We start from the raw sequence: 18077 nt of genomic DNA, 5'->3' as shown, positions 1-18077 counted from the left end.
GGACTCCACAGCTGAGATGTGTGTTTAATGGCTCAATGGAGCCAAAGTTTTGATCTGGTTTGTTAATTGGATGCCATTGTACGCGAGTTGGCATGCTAAACATGGCCCTGCCGCTCTGGAACGACTGGGTCTGCCTTCACTCATTTTAATGTTGTTGGTGACAGCTACGACGGGCCCAAATATTTTTGAATTCCACTAATTAGACACAAATTAGACTTTCCTCTGTCCTTGATTGCCACTGTTTGAGCCAAGTACACAAATCATTTCTAAAGGCGCCCGACTAAGAAGAACTGAAGGGATTAGCTGTTCAAATGTTGGGCTCTATTAACCACATTGGCCACTTGTCCATCCGGATCTGTCACACTTCTGTCACAGGTAGCTTTACTAAGACTCAATCCATCAACGTTTCCCTGCATGAAATTAGATCTACAGGGCAGGTGTCTGTAAAGATGTGTGCAGAGCAGTCACTGACTTTCTGTTGCAGGGCCAGACTGAGTCACATTCCATCCATTCAATTTTCCTGTGACCACACATCGCCGTTACGCCCCAAGCTGGTGTCCACATAGCTTCTGTCTCGGCTGCTACTCGCTCAGTTCTGCAGAGCTTTAGTGTCTTTCAGCTTGGTTTTTTTTACTTTGAATTTCCCAGACCATTTAAGTGTCATCCTGTTCATCCTGATTGCGATCATAATAGCGGCTTTACACGTTAGCCCAGTGGACAGACGACAAGGACGGCTAATAAAGGAGGATGAAGGATTTAAGATCATTTTTAAGCTGAGCTTGCCTTGGTAAGGTTTTTTTCCGACGACCACGCTGATCCTAGTTCAACACACGTGCTGTGATTTGAGCAGAAGGCACCATTGTGGTGCCTACTTTGTGCCCCGACACATGAGTCAGCTGGCTGGTTTGGTTGTGGCACATAATGTCTCTTTGTGTCCTGTTGTCATGGTAATCTAATAGAAAAGGGTTATATTTGGTAGTATGGCTGACTTGTGTAGTCTGCGGATTCAGGTTGCTTTTCAGCTTTTAAAAATGTCAGTGTTGATACCGCAGATGTCTCAATGGTGTGTCCTGAGCATGGCCAAGGCCCGTCTGTGTTTCTCTCACATTTCTACCTGATGGATATTGCTCATGCAGAGGTGGTCTGTATCCGCATTTATCTTAAAGATCCCATATTATACTCTTTTTCGCACAATTTAACGCAGTTCCCAGACACTTGTATGAAGTATCTGTGAAAGTCTTTAGTCAAAATAACAAACAGATGCTGCAGGACACTGTCCCTATTTTCTTTGGGGGTCTCAAACCGCTCTGTCAGAAAAGCCTCTGAAAATGAAAACGAAACTAAATGTGTGCGCGCGTGCACGTAATGAATTAGCATGCATGTGCACACATATCTTGTGCAAGTTTTTCGTACTGTGACGTCACAGTAAGTTAGATTTCTTCCAGAAGCGTTTCTGTACTTGATTACAGACCAACGCAAACTGCGCAGGATTGGCTGGATGGTTTATTTAGCTGTTTTTGGGTTGATAATGACCCAAACCCTCCATAGTAGTCTAGGACAACGTGAAAGATACAACAGAAGAGATGCTAACTTTGAAACAGGCTGATGCCATTATGAACGGTCTGTGGTACTTTGTATGTGTATCACTTAAAAATTCAATATCACAATCACCAAATAAAGGGAATGACATTCACCAGGGATACAAAGAACGTGATTTTCCCTAGCTTTGAAGGTCCAATGAAAGAGAGACTAAGTGTAGCCATTTCATCGACGTGCATTTATCCAGCGTGACTCTTTGATTTCACTGTTTGCTTTGGAATGACTTAAGGAAGTTAGGCAGGAAAACAAGTTTACCCTGAGGTCTGCTTCCTAGACAGGTAACCCTCTATAACGGGATTGCCTTTTCCCCTTTTTTCTTTTTTTTTTTTTTGCCTCTGTCGTTTTGAATAAAATTGTAGTCCCAACTCCCCGACCTCTCCAAACAGCCAGTCCATAGAAAAGCATGTTTGATGTGTGTGTGTGACCAGAGCAGCTACTCCCCTGGACTTATGAGCGGGTTTAACATCTTGAGTTTGAAGAGGGGAAACCCTTGATGTATAGGTTTACCTGCTTGGTTGTGGTTTAAAACCCACAGCAAGAAGGCAGCAGGAGAAAAAAAAAGGCCGCCACTCATGGTTTCCGTTCCTGCCGCTGGGTTCTCATTAAGACACAGAGCCTGGCGAACAAATATGAAATGCTCCCTTTGTCAGATTAAAGAGAGGAAATTTGTGCATAATATATGAGGGGGGGGTTCAGGTATTTTGGGGGAAGCCCAACTAAGCTTTCAGTGAGCGTTTGAAAATTTAGTTTAGCCCCCTAAACTAATATTTGCCATTGCTGTGATCCAAAGATTGGCTTTCCAGCGCGGAGAGAAGCCCACAAATAACGTGTTGAGTTGTGTCAATGCTCAGTGGTAGCTTTCGTGTAACTTGCTTCTCTTTTCTTTGTAGGTGTTGTTCAGCAGAAAATGTTGGGGATCATCCCATCCAGCACAGCAGGCGGTGTCCAGACCTACACCACATTCCAACCCCGTACGAGCACGCTCAACATCAGGCCCAACACCCCAGGCTCGCAGCAGCAGGTACGTCTCTCTGCTCTGATGTGTCCACACGAGTCTTTTTGTCTCATCGTTGTTCATCCTCTGTGTTCCCATATTGTGGTTTTTTAACTCTCATTGAGTTGTTAAATTCTCTTAATGTTAAAAAATAATAATTATATTATTTTCCATTTCTCCTTTGCGGTTCAGTGTTTGATAAATAGGCTATAATGTATTTGTAAGTATAAGTCCACACTGACGTTTGCATCGGACATTGATTTTAGGCCCCTTCATTTTCCACATTCCGACATGTAAAGAAGGAATATCCCAGCTTTGCATCCATTCATTTCTAACATCTGGGTGACGCTATCCTTCTAGGTTCTGGCAGCCGGTGGTCAGATCCGTCCAGGAATGACAGTGATACGAACGCCAATCCAGCAGATGGGACCGATGGGAAAGACGATACTTCGAACTCCCCTCATGGTCCAACAAGGTAGCATGTTTTTTGACGAGAATAGTTTTCATTTAGACCATTATGTATGTGTATGTCAGCTGGCTAGGTTGCCAGCGTACCTTTTCAGTACAGTGTGAGGCCTAAAGCAAACTTGTGTATTATGGCCAAGGTCAACAAGCTAATGTATCTTGTTCATTTTAGCTAGTAGTAAATTATGTGACTGCACAACCCAAATGTGTAAAACTATATTCATTCCACATGTCAAAACTGAGGATAAGCAGGGGTCGGCAAACAAGTGAACAGTAAGCTAAGCTAAGGTTAGCCATGTAGCTCTAATTTAACTATGCAGCATGTTGGTGCATTTAATGTTCATCACAGGATTCACCGTTTTGGCATTTGCCCAGAATGACCCCCGCTCACATTTGCATTGTGAGCACGGGCAGAAAATGATTGCCAGCAGTTCAGCCAACGCCCCCGGCGCCATTGATGGCAGGGATTTCCTGAATATTTCACACGGTGCCCTTTTAACATATGTCTCTCTGCTCAGGTCAAGGTGGACAACAGGTAATGACCCAGATCATTCGTGGCCAGGCAGTTTCCACAGCAATATCTGGTGCCAGTCCTGTTGCCACGGTCACAGGCCAAGGGGCTGCCAGCCCCACCACAGCTGGACAAACACCGCACAGCACCCCACGTGCTCAGGGGCAAGGCCAGGTTAAACTCACCCTGGCACAGCTGACCCAGCTTGCACAGGTCAGTGAGCAAGGCAATTCCCTAGATGTGCTATGTGAACAGTGGAAAAATATGTACGTGCCTGTAAAATCCTTTATTGTAAAGTGTGTAACTTGAAAATAACCCTTAGTATCACAGGAATGTGAGTTCATGGCATGAAGTCTTTTACTTGTTAAACCAAGTATCATACGTAGTGGGTTAATGGACTGTGTAATTATCCACGTACCAGCCCAGCTGGATTTGAGCATTTGCATACAATATTTCACCACAAGCAAATTATGGTTTGATTAGACTTGTGATTTACTGAGTAACAAGCTTTCTGTTCACGTCATGCCTCCTCTCTGTTTGACGTAGAAGCAGCAGCAGGTCGGCTCGGGTGTCGACCGGCAGGCTGGCGTCGCCGGTACCCAACAGTCGCTGACCGTGATGGTTCAGGGTCAGGGCCAGACCACAGGTCAGCTGCAGATCATACCTCAAGGGGTCACCGTCATCCCGGGACCCGGGCAGCAACTCATGCAGGCAGCACTGGCTAATGGCCAGGTGCAACGTTTCCTGTTTACCCCTTTGCCCTCAGCTGCCGCACCAACAACCAGCACAGGTTTGATCTGCAGGAATGGGTCAATCAATTAGCAGATGTGTTTAATGGCTTTAATTAAAAAGTGTTGGAATGTTCGTTCACTATAACTGAATACATTATGCTTGATTTGAATTTCCATCTTAGAAACTTTAGAATATATGTGCACGTGTGTGTCTCGTATTTCATTTGACATTTTTGTGCTCAACTTCGGCCCACCCTCTCACTTCCCCAGCCACCCCAGTTCCTGGCCAGCCCAATATCGGCACTACCAAAACCCCCGCCCAGCCCGCCCAACAGGCCGCCTCCCCTGTCCAGGCAGGGATGACCCCCTTGGCAACCACCAGCACCCCTTCATCAGCCACCCACCAGGGCCATTTGCCCCCTCAGACCCAGGCCCACATGCCTATCCAGTCTCCCACCTCCCTGCAGGTGAAAACACAGGGAGGAACAGGCCAAGTGCAGCTGCAGCAGACGCCACAAATCATTAGCATGTCTGGACTTCAGCAGCAGGTACAGGTATGAATAGCAGAGAGGATGAAATGAAATATGTTAGAGCACTGCCCAGACTTAACTCCACCTCCACAATGAATTGCCGTTCAGAGGACTTGCAGCGGACTTGGTGTCCGTCAATAAGAGACCTCTTTAATTGAACTGCAAAACCAGCATACATTTTATTAACTCTAGCCTGGATTAGCATGTTTTAACTGTCCAACACAGGAAGAATTTATTCTGTCCAACCATTCCTTCAAGTGATGGGGGGGGGGGGCTGATCCTGCACATTGATGACGTAAACACGTGTATCAAAACCTTGATTTTCTTTTCATTTTCCTTGCACGTTTCTCTCGTGCGTAAATTTGTCACGACTGAAGGTGTTGGCCCAGCTGCAGGCCCAGCAGGGTGCGGGGTCTCTTCCACAGCACATCAAACTACAGCTTCCTATCCAGATACAACAGACTGGGGCCACCTCAGCTCAGGGAGGACAGGTAGGCATCGAGCCCGCTAAACCACATGCTAACTATGCCACCTTCATGGTGTTGCCGTTGTGTCGTGGTTATTACCTAAATCTCAGAATTAGGTCATTTCACACATGCTGCATCATCCAGCATATATAATCTCTAATTTGCACATTTAGACTAGAACCTGTGAAAGTGTATAATTTATTACACTCTCTTCTGTCGGCACAGATTGGAAACGTAGTGGCGATACAGGCAGCCTCCGTCCAGGAGCAGCTGCAGAGGATCCAGCAGCTCAGAGAACAGCAACAGCTGAAGAAGAGACAAGCCACAGAGGCCAAGCGAGAGCAGGCCCTCGCCGCCGCCAGCCAAAGCGACATCATTCAGAAACAGGTACGTATGTGAGCATTATGTGTCATCCATGAGCCTCCTTGCTATCAGTTGATGAGTAGCAATCAAAAACATCCAATCCTCCACTAGGATCAATTTTGCCTTACCTGTATCTATAGATATCTGTATTAGATGATCGATGATTTCATAAATCTTTACTTTTAACCCACTCCCTCTGGACTTACTTATTTAATCCATCCCTCTGTTTGGCCTGGAACTATACTTATCATTCATTTAATTGATCACTACTCGGTAATAAGTCATCTATAAGCTTCACGACTTGGGGCAGGCGTTCATATAAACGGCTGAGAACTGGAGCTCTCTTTTCGGTTGTCACACGTGATTTGTTCTGACATCTTTCTGGATGTCTTTCAGGTGGTAATGAAGCAAAACGCTGCCATTGAACACCTGAAGCAGAAGAAGACCATGACGCCTACAGAAAGAGAAGAGAATCAGAGGTTTGTGCACAGAAGTTTTCATTTTATTTTAGGCTTCTTTTTTTTCCCCCCCGCATGAAGGCAAAACGTTCAAATGTAATTGTTGTGAGTCGTTGGAGTGATTGTCTCAAAAATCAGAATAAACTTTTTGAAATGGAAATAACATAAAATAAATGATGTGTAGGATCATTAGTAGTGTTTCTTTAAGCCAGTGCCCTCCTGCATGTCCGTGTTTTGATCATATGGAACTCCTCTCTCTGTTTGGCGTTAGTTCAGCACCACTTTGGGAGGTCCTTCACAGCTTGTGAACTTTTTGGGGCGTGTCACCAGCTACTCACGATGACTTTGCAAGCAATCCAAAGAAAAAAAAAAGACAAAGCACATTTATTGATGATTGGGTTCGTTCAATAAAATCACACAGGCCATTTCAAACAATACCTGCAGCAAGTTTTAACTTCACTACAAAAGCCTTGGCATCACTATGGGGTAACATAATCCTTTATCTGCGTGACCGAAAGATTGGCAGAATACTGCCGATTTCTATCGAAACGCGTACTCTGTAATCAGTAATCAACTGTGAAATGTTGTTTACTGAAGCTGAAATGTTGAATACTGAAGCTGAAAGTCAGAGTTGCCGAATGTTTCAAAGTCCTTTTCCCCCCTCGTGTTTTATAAGCTGCAGATGGATCGTATTCAGACCTCCAGCTGACCTTCACAACCATGTGCTTATGTCCACAGACTGTGTGTCAACACCGCCCGTTCACACAAACCTGAAATACCGAGCCCAGACTGCTGTGACGTCACTACGCTAGCGCCGTCTGTCGTCTCTCCACGCATTTCATTATTATCCGCTTATTTCTTGTCATTCTTTTCTGTCACTTTTCCGTCGAAACAGCTTTTAGTTGAGTAAACTCTGACATTGTCGTGTGTGTGTGTGTGTGTGTCCTGTCTGTCCCACTTTCCTCTCTGCGTTTATGTGTCGGTCAGCGGTACCCGCCGTTAGGGACCCTGGCCCATTTTTGACCTCGGCAGCCATTGGCCGTGTTTCCTGCATTATTCACACAAGCCTGCCCTTGAACACAGTTTTCTGTTGCCGAACAGATTTCGATCTCAGTTGTGAATATTAGCAAACGCAAGCGAACAGACTGAATCCTAAATTATCTTCTGTAATATATTTGACAAAATGTTTGTGGCTATTTTCTTTTTTTTTTTACAACTACTCCATTTTTCTACTGTATTGCTTCTGTCCTGTGCGTTCGTTTAATTAACAGGAAGTTATATTGTCAAACAGTAGAGACCCTTACAGGACCTTGAATCCTTATCTGCACATGTGTGTGTGTTTGTTCGTGACTCTGCGCTTCCAAGTCATTATCTATCTGTTCATCACTCACTAAATCTCTCTTCCAGCGCCACTTTCCTGCTGTTGAAACACGTTACACAGAACAACCAAACATCTGGACGACACGTGGACCCGCAAACAGCTATTTCTCATAGGGACGATGCAACCAATCCTCTTTTAGGAAAGCCACGTTAGTGTCACGGTTTTAAAAGGCCATGTTTGTTTAAAACGGTCCCGTCCGTGTCTTTTATTATAGAAGCTCCAACCCTCTGTCCCTGCAACATTTCCAAGCAGGGACAGTGAACACTGTGGGAACGTATCAGTTATAACATAACTTACAACCGTGGAGATGCCTCGAGGAGTTTCTCTGACAGTTCATTGAAATGCGAAATGCAACACGAATATTCTCGTCCATTACGAATTTCCCTTCACATTGAATTTCCGAGTTGAATGAAATTCCTTCTCCTGTCTGTCTGCCCAGGATGATTGTGTGCAATCAGGTGATGAAGTTCATTCTGGACAGGATAGACAAAGATGAGCGGCAGGCAGCCAAAAGGAAGAAGAAAGAGGAGGTTGTCGAGGCGAAGAGGAGGTTGGCAAACGCCAGCAAGCTCTCTTTGCTGCTGTATCGACACAAAGAGAGCCTCAAGATGGAGATCCTGAAGAAGCGGGCTCTTCTTGACAAGGAGCTGCAGCTGGAGGCTCAGGTATGAAGGGAGGGGAAGGACAAAATGGTATAAAGTTTGTACAATCAGATATTGTCCAACATATATTTTAAAAAACAAAGAGGCACATAACATTAAGAAAATGGCATCAAAAATCATTAAAAGAATAAAGCTTTACATACTCCAACTACTGGTGTGTTCCTCCAACATCCATCAGGAGGACCTAAAGAGGGACCTATTGCGGATGCGGAGGGAGAAGGAGAGAGCGCAGATTGCAGCCCAGCAGGCGGCCCAGGCGGCCGCCTCCACCGCCACCCGCAACCAGCAGCAACACAAACTGGCGCACATGCATGGCGTCACCGCTCAACACCACCTCGCCACAACCGCCACTTCAGCACATAAGAGAAAACGGGAGGAGGAGAGAGAGACCGCGATGTCAGCCAAGTCCAAAAAGAAGAAGATGATCTCGACCAGCACCAAGGAGAGCAAGAAGGACACGAAGCTCTACTGCGTCTGCAAGACGCCCTACGACGAGTCCAAGTATGACGACGCTCCCTCAAATGCTGTTGGATTCTCTCACCCATTAGGATGGAGGCCACAATAAAAGAATTAGAGCAAGGAATGTTCTATTGAATCTTATTAGAACTCTTCAGTTTTAGATCTTTCTCCTATGGCCCAAAAATAGTAGTTGAATTTAGGGTACTGAGGCTAAACTGACTTTTCAAACAGCCCCCAGACTGCAACAGAAATTTGCGATAATTCTTTCTGCCTGTAACTGGTTGTGGAATCAATGTTGGGGTGAAGCACAACTATTGACATTTAAATATCAGATATGTAGAAAACGACTCTTTCAAACATATATATATATTTTTTTATAAAACACCAACCTGATTCAGATTATAATGGAATCCTTTTTCTCTGTAAAGGTTCTATATCGGCTGCGACTTGTGTACCAACTGGTATCATGGAGAGTGTGTGGGCATCACCGAGAAGGAGGCCAAGAAGATGGACGACTACATCTGTGTGGAGTGTAAACGGGGCCAGGAGGGAAGCACGGAGGAGCTCTACTGCATCTGTCAGACGGCGTACGACGAGTCTCAGTAAGGAGCTGCAGGAGTGTGTGTGTGTGTGTGCGTGTGTGAGGGAGAGAGAGGTAAATGCTCCTGTTTCTTCTATCACAAGTTAATGTGATTAGAAATCGAAAGACACGTTACTAAATATTGTTGGATGAAGAGAATAAATATTTTTGCAGTACCTAGTTTTTATCAACCCCACTTTTGAGTACTAATTGTACAATATAAAGTAAATGAAATGCAGTGTAAATGACAGCACAGGTAAAAAAAAAAAAAAGTGTCTTTTGCCTCCACAGGTTCTACATTGGATGTGACCGGTGCCAGAACTGGTACCACGGCCGCTGCGTCGGGATCCTGCAAAGCGAGGCGAACCACATTGACGAGTACGTGTGCCCGCAGTGCCAGTCGACGGAAGACACCATGACGGTCTTCACGCCCCTAACCGACAAAGACTACGAGGGCCTGCGGAGAACCCTGCGTTCCTTACAGGTAAAGGGCAAACACGCGGTGAATAATGCGCGCGTTCATTTCACGGGCCAGAAATCACCGGCTCACTAACCCTAACCCTGCAGCGGTAAACGCTCGATGCACCACTTTTTTTTCATTCTACATGCGCAAGTCAGAGTTTCCCTACAAATAAACAAACACGGACGGATACAGTTCGGCAGCTCTGCTCATTTACTGTGCAGGTACACAAACACTCTGCTGTATCTCAAGTAGCAGCGCTGTTAGGATTGTTTCCAAATGAAGTCTAATGCGGTTCCTCGTCGGCCCATTGCAGTTTAAGAGCAGCAAACAAAAACCCGCTGCATCCGTCTTATCTGATGGATTTGGCTCCCCAGAGCTCTCCTCGGACAGCGTCCTCGCCTCAATGTTTTTTTTTTTTTCCTAGCTTCCCTTTCTTTTTTCTTCCTCCTCTTACCTCTCCTCTAATTCTCTCGTCTATTTGTGTTATACGAGAGACATGGAGGTGAAGAAGAAATCAGAGGGAACATCTGTGTTGACCCGCCTGCTCCACGTGTCCTTTTCGTGGTTACAGCTCTCCCTCAAGGGTCTGCTCTTTCTCTTCACCTCCTCTCTTTGGTCCCTCGCTTCCTCTACAGGCACATAAAATGGCATGGCCCTTCCTGGAGCCTGTGGACACGAACGACGCTCCAGACTACTACAGAGTTATCAAAGAGCCAATGGGTGAGTGGCGTGTAAAATCGAGATGAAGACTGACGGTAGAGTTTCTTATTAAATGTTTGATCTCATTATTTAAGTTCTAAGCAGATGCCTTGGGAGCAGAAGAGAAAATGCATCAGTGATGCAGGAAATATTTATGGTACTAACTGCAGAAAAAAATACGTACATTTCTGTCATCGTAAGGAAAAGTCCGTGGAAGATGCGAATTTTGGGTGGATGAAAATTATCACTGCGCTGTGTAGCTCTGCTTACGTGTGTTTGTTCAACGTGCAGTCCTTCAAAATTAGCAACATGCCAAGTATACGCTGGAGAGAAGACAGAGCCCTTAGTGTTCGTGGCTCTTCTCTGTAAGAACGTATCATCTGATTCGTCAGATACCGAATCACCAAACTTCTGTTTGGATCTCTGTTTGGAACATGAAATTGCTTCAAATTAAGTAGGTCCAGATCGTTGCCTAACGCCCTGCCTCTATATCTTACACCTTTTTAAAACTAGCAACCAGAAGGCCAACAGGGGAGGAAGGCCTCCAACTCAGATCAAACCCGCCATGTAAACGGTGACTTGCGTCAACAGGACCCTTTTGAACTTCCACACAAACAAACCGTTAATGAGCTGGTCCAGGTCCGCCGGACTCCCTCTGCAAAGGGGACCAGTCCCACACAGAGTTCCTGTTGGTCTGGTGCAGGAAACTCTCATCCTCCCATCTCCCTTACCAGAGAAAAAGCCCTTATTGGATTTCAAAGAAGTGGAGGAAAAAGGGAGCATTTGGCTGGTCTAGCTGCAGCCGTTTTTGAAGGTTTTTTTTTTTTTTTAGATGAAAACCGATGACGGGGAAGAAGGAGGTCTTTGATATTGACCATGAGGTTTGAAAGCCCCCGGCCAGCTTGGGTGTGGGGTTTACGGAGGTTAAGAGTCGGATATGTTTGTTTAAAGTGCAGCCCCGAGGACGCCGTGTAGAGCAAACTGCTGGCAGCAGCAGCTTATATTGAGCCACGACTGCTTCGCTAATCTTGTTTTTGTCCGTTTCTGGCTTGATTTTACAGGTTAATAACACTGAAATCACCTTTTGAGTATCTTTGGAAGCACTTATTTGACACTCAGATAATGAGTGCTCAGGAATGACAGAGAGCAAGGTTGAAATTGGGAAGAAGAAGAAAAAGAAATTGAGTTTGTGATTCAATAATCTGACCCTGTAACCCCTACAATCATTAACCAAATATATATATTTTAAATTCCTTTTGTGTAGACCTTTCCACCATGGAGGAGAGGTTACAGAAGCGCGAGTACGTCAAGCTGACAGAGTTCGTAGCGGACATGACCAAAATCTTCGACAACTGCCGCTACTACAACCCAAGCGACTCACCCTTCTACCAGTGTGCCGAGGTTCTGGAGACCTTCTTTGTCCAGAAACTCAAAGGTTTCAAAGCCAGCAGGTAAGATGGGGGGGCAATCACAAAAGGAGAAAATGGTTAACACGTCAACTTCAGACAAGGGAGGGAGTCAGAGGGTAGTCCCAGGGCAGAATAAAGCGGCATTAAGAAAATCAGTGGAGTTCAAGCTGTGACTCTGACCTCTGACGACCTTGGAAGTACGACAGACTTTTTCCCAGTCTTGGCAATAAACATCTGCTGGGGGGGGGGGGGGGGGGGGCGGCATCCACTAGTGGACTTCAGTCACTTCCTCTTCTGTTTTTGTTTTCCCATATTACCATTGTGTGTCGCTCTCCACATTTAAATCATTTTTTTAATAACCTCTTTGTCCTTTTGGGTTATGACTGATTGCTCAAAGTGTCCCTGGGATCTCAACAGATGCTTGCAGAGTCAAATTTTGACGAACGGTGCATAATATTCTTTCAGTGATTTGGCACTTTGAGGGATGCATGTCTTTTTCCTACATTGACTATTTGAACTTTCAGTCACAACCGTAACCCTGCACAGTTGAATGTTAGAGGCATCTTCATTCAGCCTTGGGTCTATCCATATCAGTGTATGTGCGTTTACCTTTTCTCCCCGCTTCGATGAACTGGAAAGTCTTCTACACTCGACAATCTGGGCTGCATATGCTTGGCTGCTGTTGGAATAGAGATTCGTTATCTTCTGGCTGTGAGCGTAAAATAGCTGTTCGGCCCAAAATACAAACTATGTAAAAAAAAAAAAAATAATAACAAGAGCTGAAATTCCCCAGGACAGCTTGTAAAGAAGCCCAGAGATACCAAATTGATCTGCAAACACGTTAATTTAAGACGAAATCTTCACTACAGCCTCTCGGCTAAATGCTTCGGCATGCTCCCCGTCCCTGCCTTTGCTGTAATTAGTGCACGGCTATTTCTGCACAATTACTCGTCACGCACAAAGTAAACCAGAAACGCTCTTTTATCTGCTTTTGTGCCCTCACCTTTGTCTTGTAGACAAGACATTTCCGTTAACTAATGCAAGTCACTGTCATTTCTGTGGTTTTGGCTGCGCTTTAATTTGGCTATTTGCTGAACGCGCTAAAGACATCGCAGGAAAGTTTAACTGGTGTTAGCGAGGTCTCTGCATCATCTCACTTTGTTTTAAGTCTTGTGGTTTGCATCAAGCTTTGTGTGCCTAAAAACAGCCTTGTGCTTCTCCCGTGTGTATTTACACCGTCCGTTCTCTCTCTCTCTTACAGATTGTGATGTCAAACTCCTGGGTGCCGGGGTCACTCTTAAAACAAACAGAAAAATTATTTGCTATCCAGGATCTTGCTGTTTTTCTCCTTGTTTAAAACAGCGCTAAATCAATTGTAAGAAAGAGCATATGTTAAACCACACTGTGGGTGGGATATTTTTTTGTTTTGTTTGTTTGTTTTGTTTTGTTTTAGATGCAAAAGAAGAAACACGTTTGTACTGTCTGATATTGGCAGCCATGTTGGTCCGTACAAAGCATTCAGTGGAAAATCTATTTTCTTAGCCTTTTCGAAACAGACGAGTAATATTTTCTTTGTTTCAGTCGGATGTAATATAAAATTTGAAGTTTGTCGTCCTTCAAGTTCATCTCTGGAGCGGGGGGGGGAGAAAAGAAAAAAAAGCTCTAGGATTTGATTGTAAAACTGACTTAAGCTCCATAAACCGTTAACTTATATTTTAATTTGACAGAATTGTTTTTTTGATTATCTAGGTCATAACGCAGAATATTTTTACCTCATTTCTTATCCGAGTGTTTTTAACAGACACGCCACGTTTATTCCTTTCTTTTTGCTGCCTGTAGCCTGCCCATGTACAATGTAATTTCATGTGCATATAATATCTTTTTTTTTTTTTTGAAGGACTATTAGGCTCTGTAAAGGTAGACTAGAAAACAGTGTAGTTTAGCTTTCCTGTTCTAAACATGGTAAGCTTTGTCTAGTTTAAAAAACTCCTTGTACATACACTGTTGGGACGACATCACATTATACATTTCACCAACATGGCTGCTGGAACTCTGTCAAAGTGTCTGACCCACTGGCATCCAATACATCTTCTTGTGTTGTTCATTGTGTATTTTCTTTTTCCTAGTGCATATTTTGTCATTTTGTAAAGCTTTTAATAAAAAAAAAAAAGGAAATACCAAGAAGTTTTCCAACTGTTTTCTTCCTCCTCTCTTTGCCCGTCTCTGTAGGTCTCATAACAACAAGCTACAATCGGCAGCCTGTTAGCTCCCTCCTAAATTCAACACAGACCTTAAATCAGGCTCAGCTCGCCCATCCTTCGGCACCGCCCCGAAGTGTCTTTGGGACATAATGGCAGAGAAGTCCCACCTTCGAACTGAGGGACAGGGGTGGCCGCGGACACCCAGCAGCTCCTGTCTGTGCTTCCCATTCATGCGAAGAAAGATCCAGATGGGGGGGGGGAAAGCTGAGAACGTGCTTTAATCGGCTGGCTGGATGTTCGGCGGCTCTTAAGGAGTCGTGTTCATTCTGGGGGGGGGGGGGGGGCTGATGGCTATTTTTGTTCACCTTTCTCTGCAAAGTGTCCGCATAGAGCTTCCCACCCAGACGTGCAGCAAAACACAACGAGCCCATTTAAAGTCCAAAAATGAAAACCGGAATGCCCAGTTTATGCTTCACATGTGGTGAAAACTGCAGACATCACACCCCCTGAGTTCACTCTTAATATGTTTGTGTCTGAAAGAAGCATTTTATTTGTAGAATGTCACTCTTGACCCCTCATCACAGCGCTCACTTTGGTTTGTTTGTTTTGTGTAAAACACTGCATCACCCTTTATGTTCCAAGCCTATCCCTGATGCACATGCTTATTTTGATGATTTTTTTTTTTTGGGGGGGGGGGGACTCTGCTCTCAGGTGTTTGGCCCTTTTACGAATCATAAGCCAGCCTCATGAATCCTGAAGCTGAGACACAGTGCTTTTAGTAGAAGCTCGACTGCTGAAGTCAGGATTTCGACTTGATTGTTGTATTAACTCCTTCAGATTATTCAGGGGATTGTGTCTGCAATGTTTTACTCATTACTAACCCCAGACAGGCCGTCCCTCCCACCACATCCTGCCCCTCCTATGACATTTTTCACACAAGAAATTGACAAATTAGGGTTCTTCTGTCCCTTGCTGCATCTCTGTCTTCATGTTCCTCAGCCAGACCTGCCAGCGTGTTTCACTGAAGTTGACAGGTTTGCTGAGATGTGTCTGTCGGCTCACCCTCGGCACTCGGCATCAACTCAGTTACTGCTGTGGGGGGGGGGGGGGGGGGGTGGACTGGTGTCGCTTTGTACAGTGGAGTTTGTATGAAGATTTATAGCTACACTTTTAGCATGTTCGGGAACATTTTTGTAACCTGTATCAGTTTTGTAGAAGGGAGCCGCAGAACGCAGTTGTGGGCAGGTGTTTCAGCTTCAAAGTGTGTTTTTTTTCTTCTGTTGTTGCCATATAGGCAGAGTTGAGATAATGTAGCTTCTGTCCTCTTTTGTCTACACAAATGTGTGTCTCTTTGAAATCTCAAGATTTACCCGATTGTAAAATCTGTTGTAAATTATTGCAGTCCAGACGTGTAGAGACGAAAGATTTGTAGAGCAGTAGAAACTTTATTTTTCACTCTTTGAACCTGCAGCTAAGCCTGCCTGTATATATAACTGTCTATTTTTTTTCTCTCTCTTAAAGTGAACTCTACATTTAGACGAAATTGCCCTTAATATTAAAATTGCTGCATATTGTGAGCATAAAGTTTTTGGGTGGGGTAGAGTGACACGGTTAACTCTGGTAAAGAGTTCTTTTTTTTGTACAAAACCAACCAGTTCAGCATAACTTCTATATTGCCATTGCATTTCTTGTATTATTTATTCATATCAATGAGCAGTTTTCAGTTTTCTGAGTAACATTGAAGAAACAAGATTGCATATAAAATGTACTCTATCTTTTTGACAGATTGCGGCAATTCTAAAGAGATTCTCTTTTGTACTAAATAGAGCATTTCATTCTAGGTATTAAAGTAATGTTTTTGACACCAGCTTCTCCGGGTTGTTTTCTTTAAATTGCTGCGTTGCGGTTTATTATGCGATTAGCCACCAGCCTTTAGAATGATTCGATCCATTTTTCTGCTCAGGCAGGCAGAGAGGCAGGAGATGGGATGAAATCAAATCGCAAGCAAATCCCCAGTGGACGTGATTGTAAAAAATATTCCTCAACTGTTAAAACCACCAGACAGAATCTATTTCCACACGGTTGGAAGTCTCAGTAGAGTTTATATCGTTAGACAAATTTGCTTCGAGGTCTGCAAAGCATATCTGGAGCTTAACAGCAAAAACAGGCAAATTAGAATAGACACTTGTTTATATAAAAAATGTAAAAAAAACTACTTTGCAAATGATTCCGTACAGTTTGCGTGGTATAATCCAGTTCAAATCAATTGGGAATCTGAAGTCTTGGAAGAATGGAATCATGTTTTACATTCTAAAGTCCCCATCCTCATCAGTTGTTACCGGGACGACGCGGACTTGTTTGGTTCCAGAAATATTTTGCGAATGAAGAAGCTTTGCGTGGCCCTGAGGTTGAGAAGGCATATTGTTTTTCTTCCGAAGCAACGTGTGCATCATGGTTGATCAGAGAAGGACGGGTTTACGACCCCCAACTCACTCATACAAACTCCCTGGGATTACGTTGCCACCCTGACCCCTCCGGTGTTGACCCTTTCACGCTCACACACCCTTCTCACCCCCCCCCTGATCGAATCTAAATGAATCCAGGCATGCATGCATGCCGAAAGCACCTCAGATAAAGTCCAAGTAGCGTAAATCCACCAACGTTATCTTTATCTCAACCCCCCCAACATGGCTATATTCCCACTTCCCCCTGCTCTCCTTTCCCTCCTCCTCCTTGACATCCTCTGAAATGAGGAATGTCCTCCCGCTGTGATCGTATTCAACATGTGGAGCTGGCTCCTGTTTCCTGCCTGCTTACATCTGTTCCCTCCAGTGCTGATCCCAGATAGTGGCTTCCTCAACCATGGGAACCGACCGGCCCAGCTGACAGACGGACGAGGGGGGGGGGGTAGCCCTGCCTGCATCAACGTCCAAGTTCCCAAGTCAGTCTCTTCCCCACGGAGGCCAGACAGAGACAGTGGTTGTTCAGCTCTAATTAGAGTGTCTTACTTGACGGGGTCCTTCTCATGCAATCACTGGGAATGATAATGAGGGCCCATGTTTCATTTAGTGGGCTGATGTTTGTGATAGAATGAGGAAAGGGTTGGTTTAAAGTCAAATGAACTCCTCACACGGTTGCTGAGTACAGAACAATTCCATCTTTTTATTAGGTCGGCGTGCAGCAAAGCAATGCAAGCGTTCAGTGCAAAGTCAGACTAACGTCAAGCCATGGGTATTTCTTATAAATCTATTGTATGAGAAGCGATCCCCCTGGAAAGGCAAACCAGTCAACTTCACTTCCCCTCCCCTTTATATCTTCTACTTCATTTTTCCTCCGCCTTACCACCTTCTTTCTTTGATCATGCCTAAATACTTCGAATGCTCCTTTTTTGAGTTTGGGCTTAAGAAGAGCCACTTTAATATTTACAAGTCATGTCTCCAGGTGAGGGAGAGGATTGGGTTCTTGCGAATAGAGTCATGGCTTAGTCCCTACAACAACACCCACCCCACCCCACCCCCACCCCACTCATTCAGCAAGGCCCCATTTGATGACCCATGCCTACTCAGGCAAATATTTCATGGCGGACACATAATTAAAGTTAAGATAAATAAGCCGCTCTCATGACAAGCAGTGGTCCTGTGCTCGCTCCCCTTCGGCCCTCCTCCTCCTCCTCCACTGTGGTTTGTTGTTGCTTTTTTCAGACTCTTCGTTTGCTGCCTTTGCGAACAGGAACGGGGCGATTCCTGCTCACCAGTAACGCCCGCAGTGAGAACATGCATGGATAGGGTGTTTAAAAAAAAGCAATGCCTTTCAGTGCAAATTCTATTGATCAATTTGGAGCTCAATCCATTAATTTGAATGATGCATTTCTATGGCGAGGTCCAAACTTCATACATTTCCTAAAATGTATGACGTTTTGAACTTTGGGGTCACATTATATGCAAAATCAACAGATAAAAAATGTCTCTTTCACCTTTTAAATTTCAGAACTCATGAACCAGCCATGAATGAATGAGGAGCTTGAGTGTAGTTGCTATTTTGAGAAAATAAATGGCTGAGTTGAAAACCTTTTTTTGCCCAAACATTGCAAACTTATCATGTCACA

General features: G+C 44.5%; 1 protein-coding gene across 1 annotated transcript in view; it reads left to right on the top strand.

Moving 5' to 3' along the window:
• Positions 1-14037, top strand: part of LOC137906417 (nucleosome-remodeling factor subunit BPTF-like) — a 31896-nt gene extending 17859 nt beyond the window's left edge. The window contains exons 23-37 of the mRNA XM_068750678.1: positions 2490-2620; positions 2954-3068; positions 3577-3782; positions 4119-4359; positions 4571-4854; positions 5208-5321; positions 5523-5684; positions 6057-6139; positions 7939-8164; positions 8340-8662; positions 9049-9222; positions 9492-9684; positions 10299-10383; positions 11627-11813; positions 14001-14037. Coding sequence (XP_068606779.1) covers positions 2490-2620; positions 2954-3068; positions 3577-3782; positions 4119-4359; positions 4571-4854; positions 5208-5321; positions 5523-5684; positions 6057-6139; positions 7939-8164; positions 8340-8662; positions 9049-9222; positions 9492-9684; positions 10299-10383; positions 11627-11813; positions 14001-14037 — 2561 coding nt within the window. The remainder of the gene's footprint in view (positions 1-2489; positions 2621-2953; positions 3069-3576; positions 3783-4118; positions 4360-4570; positions 4855-5207; positions 5322-5522; positions 5685-6056; positions 6140-7938; positions 8165-8339; positions 8663-9048; positions 9223-9491; positions 9685-10298; positions 10384-11626; positions 11814-14000) is intronic.
• The last annotated feature ends 4040 nt before the right edge of the window (positions 14038-18077 follow it).

This window comes from Brachionichthys hirsutus, chromosome 17 (genome assembly GCF_040956055.1).
Source record: "Brachionichthys hirsutus isolate HB-005 chromosome 17, CSIRO-AGI_Bhir_v1, whole genome shotgun sequence".
Classification (NCBI taxonomy): Eukaryota; Metazoa; Chordata; class Actinopteri; order Lophiiformes; family Brachionichthyidae; genus Brachionichthys; species Brachionichthys hirsutus.
The sequence above is the reverse complement of the archived record's forward strand: the minus strand, read 5'-3'. Positions and strand labels throughout refer to the sequence as shown.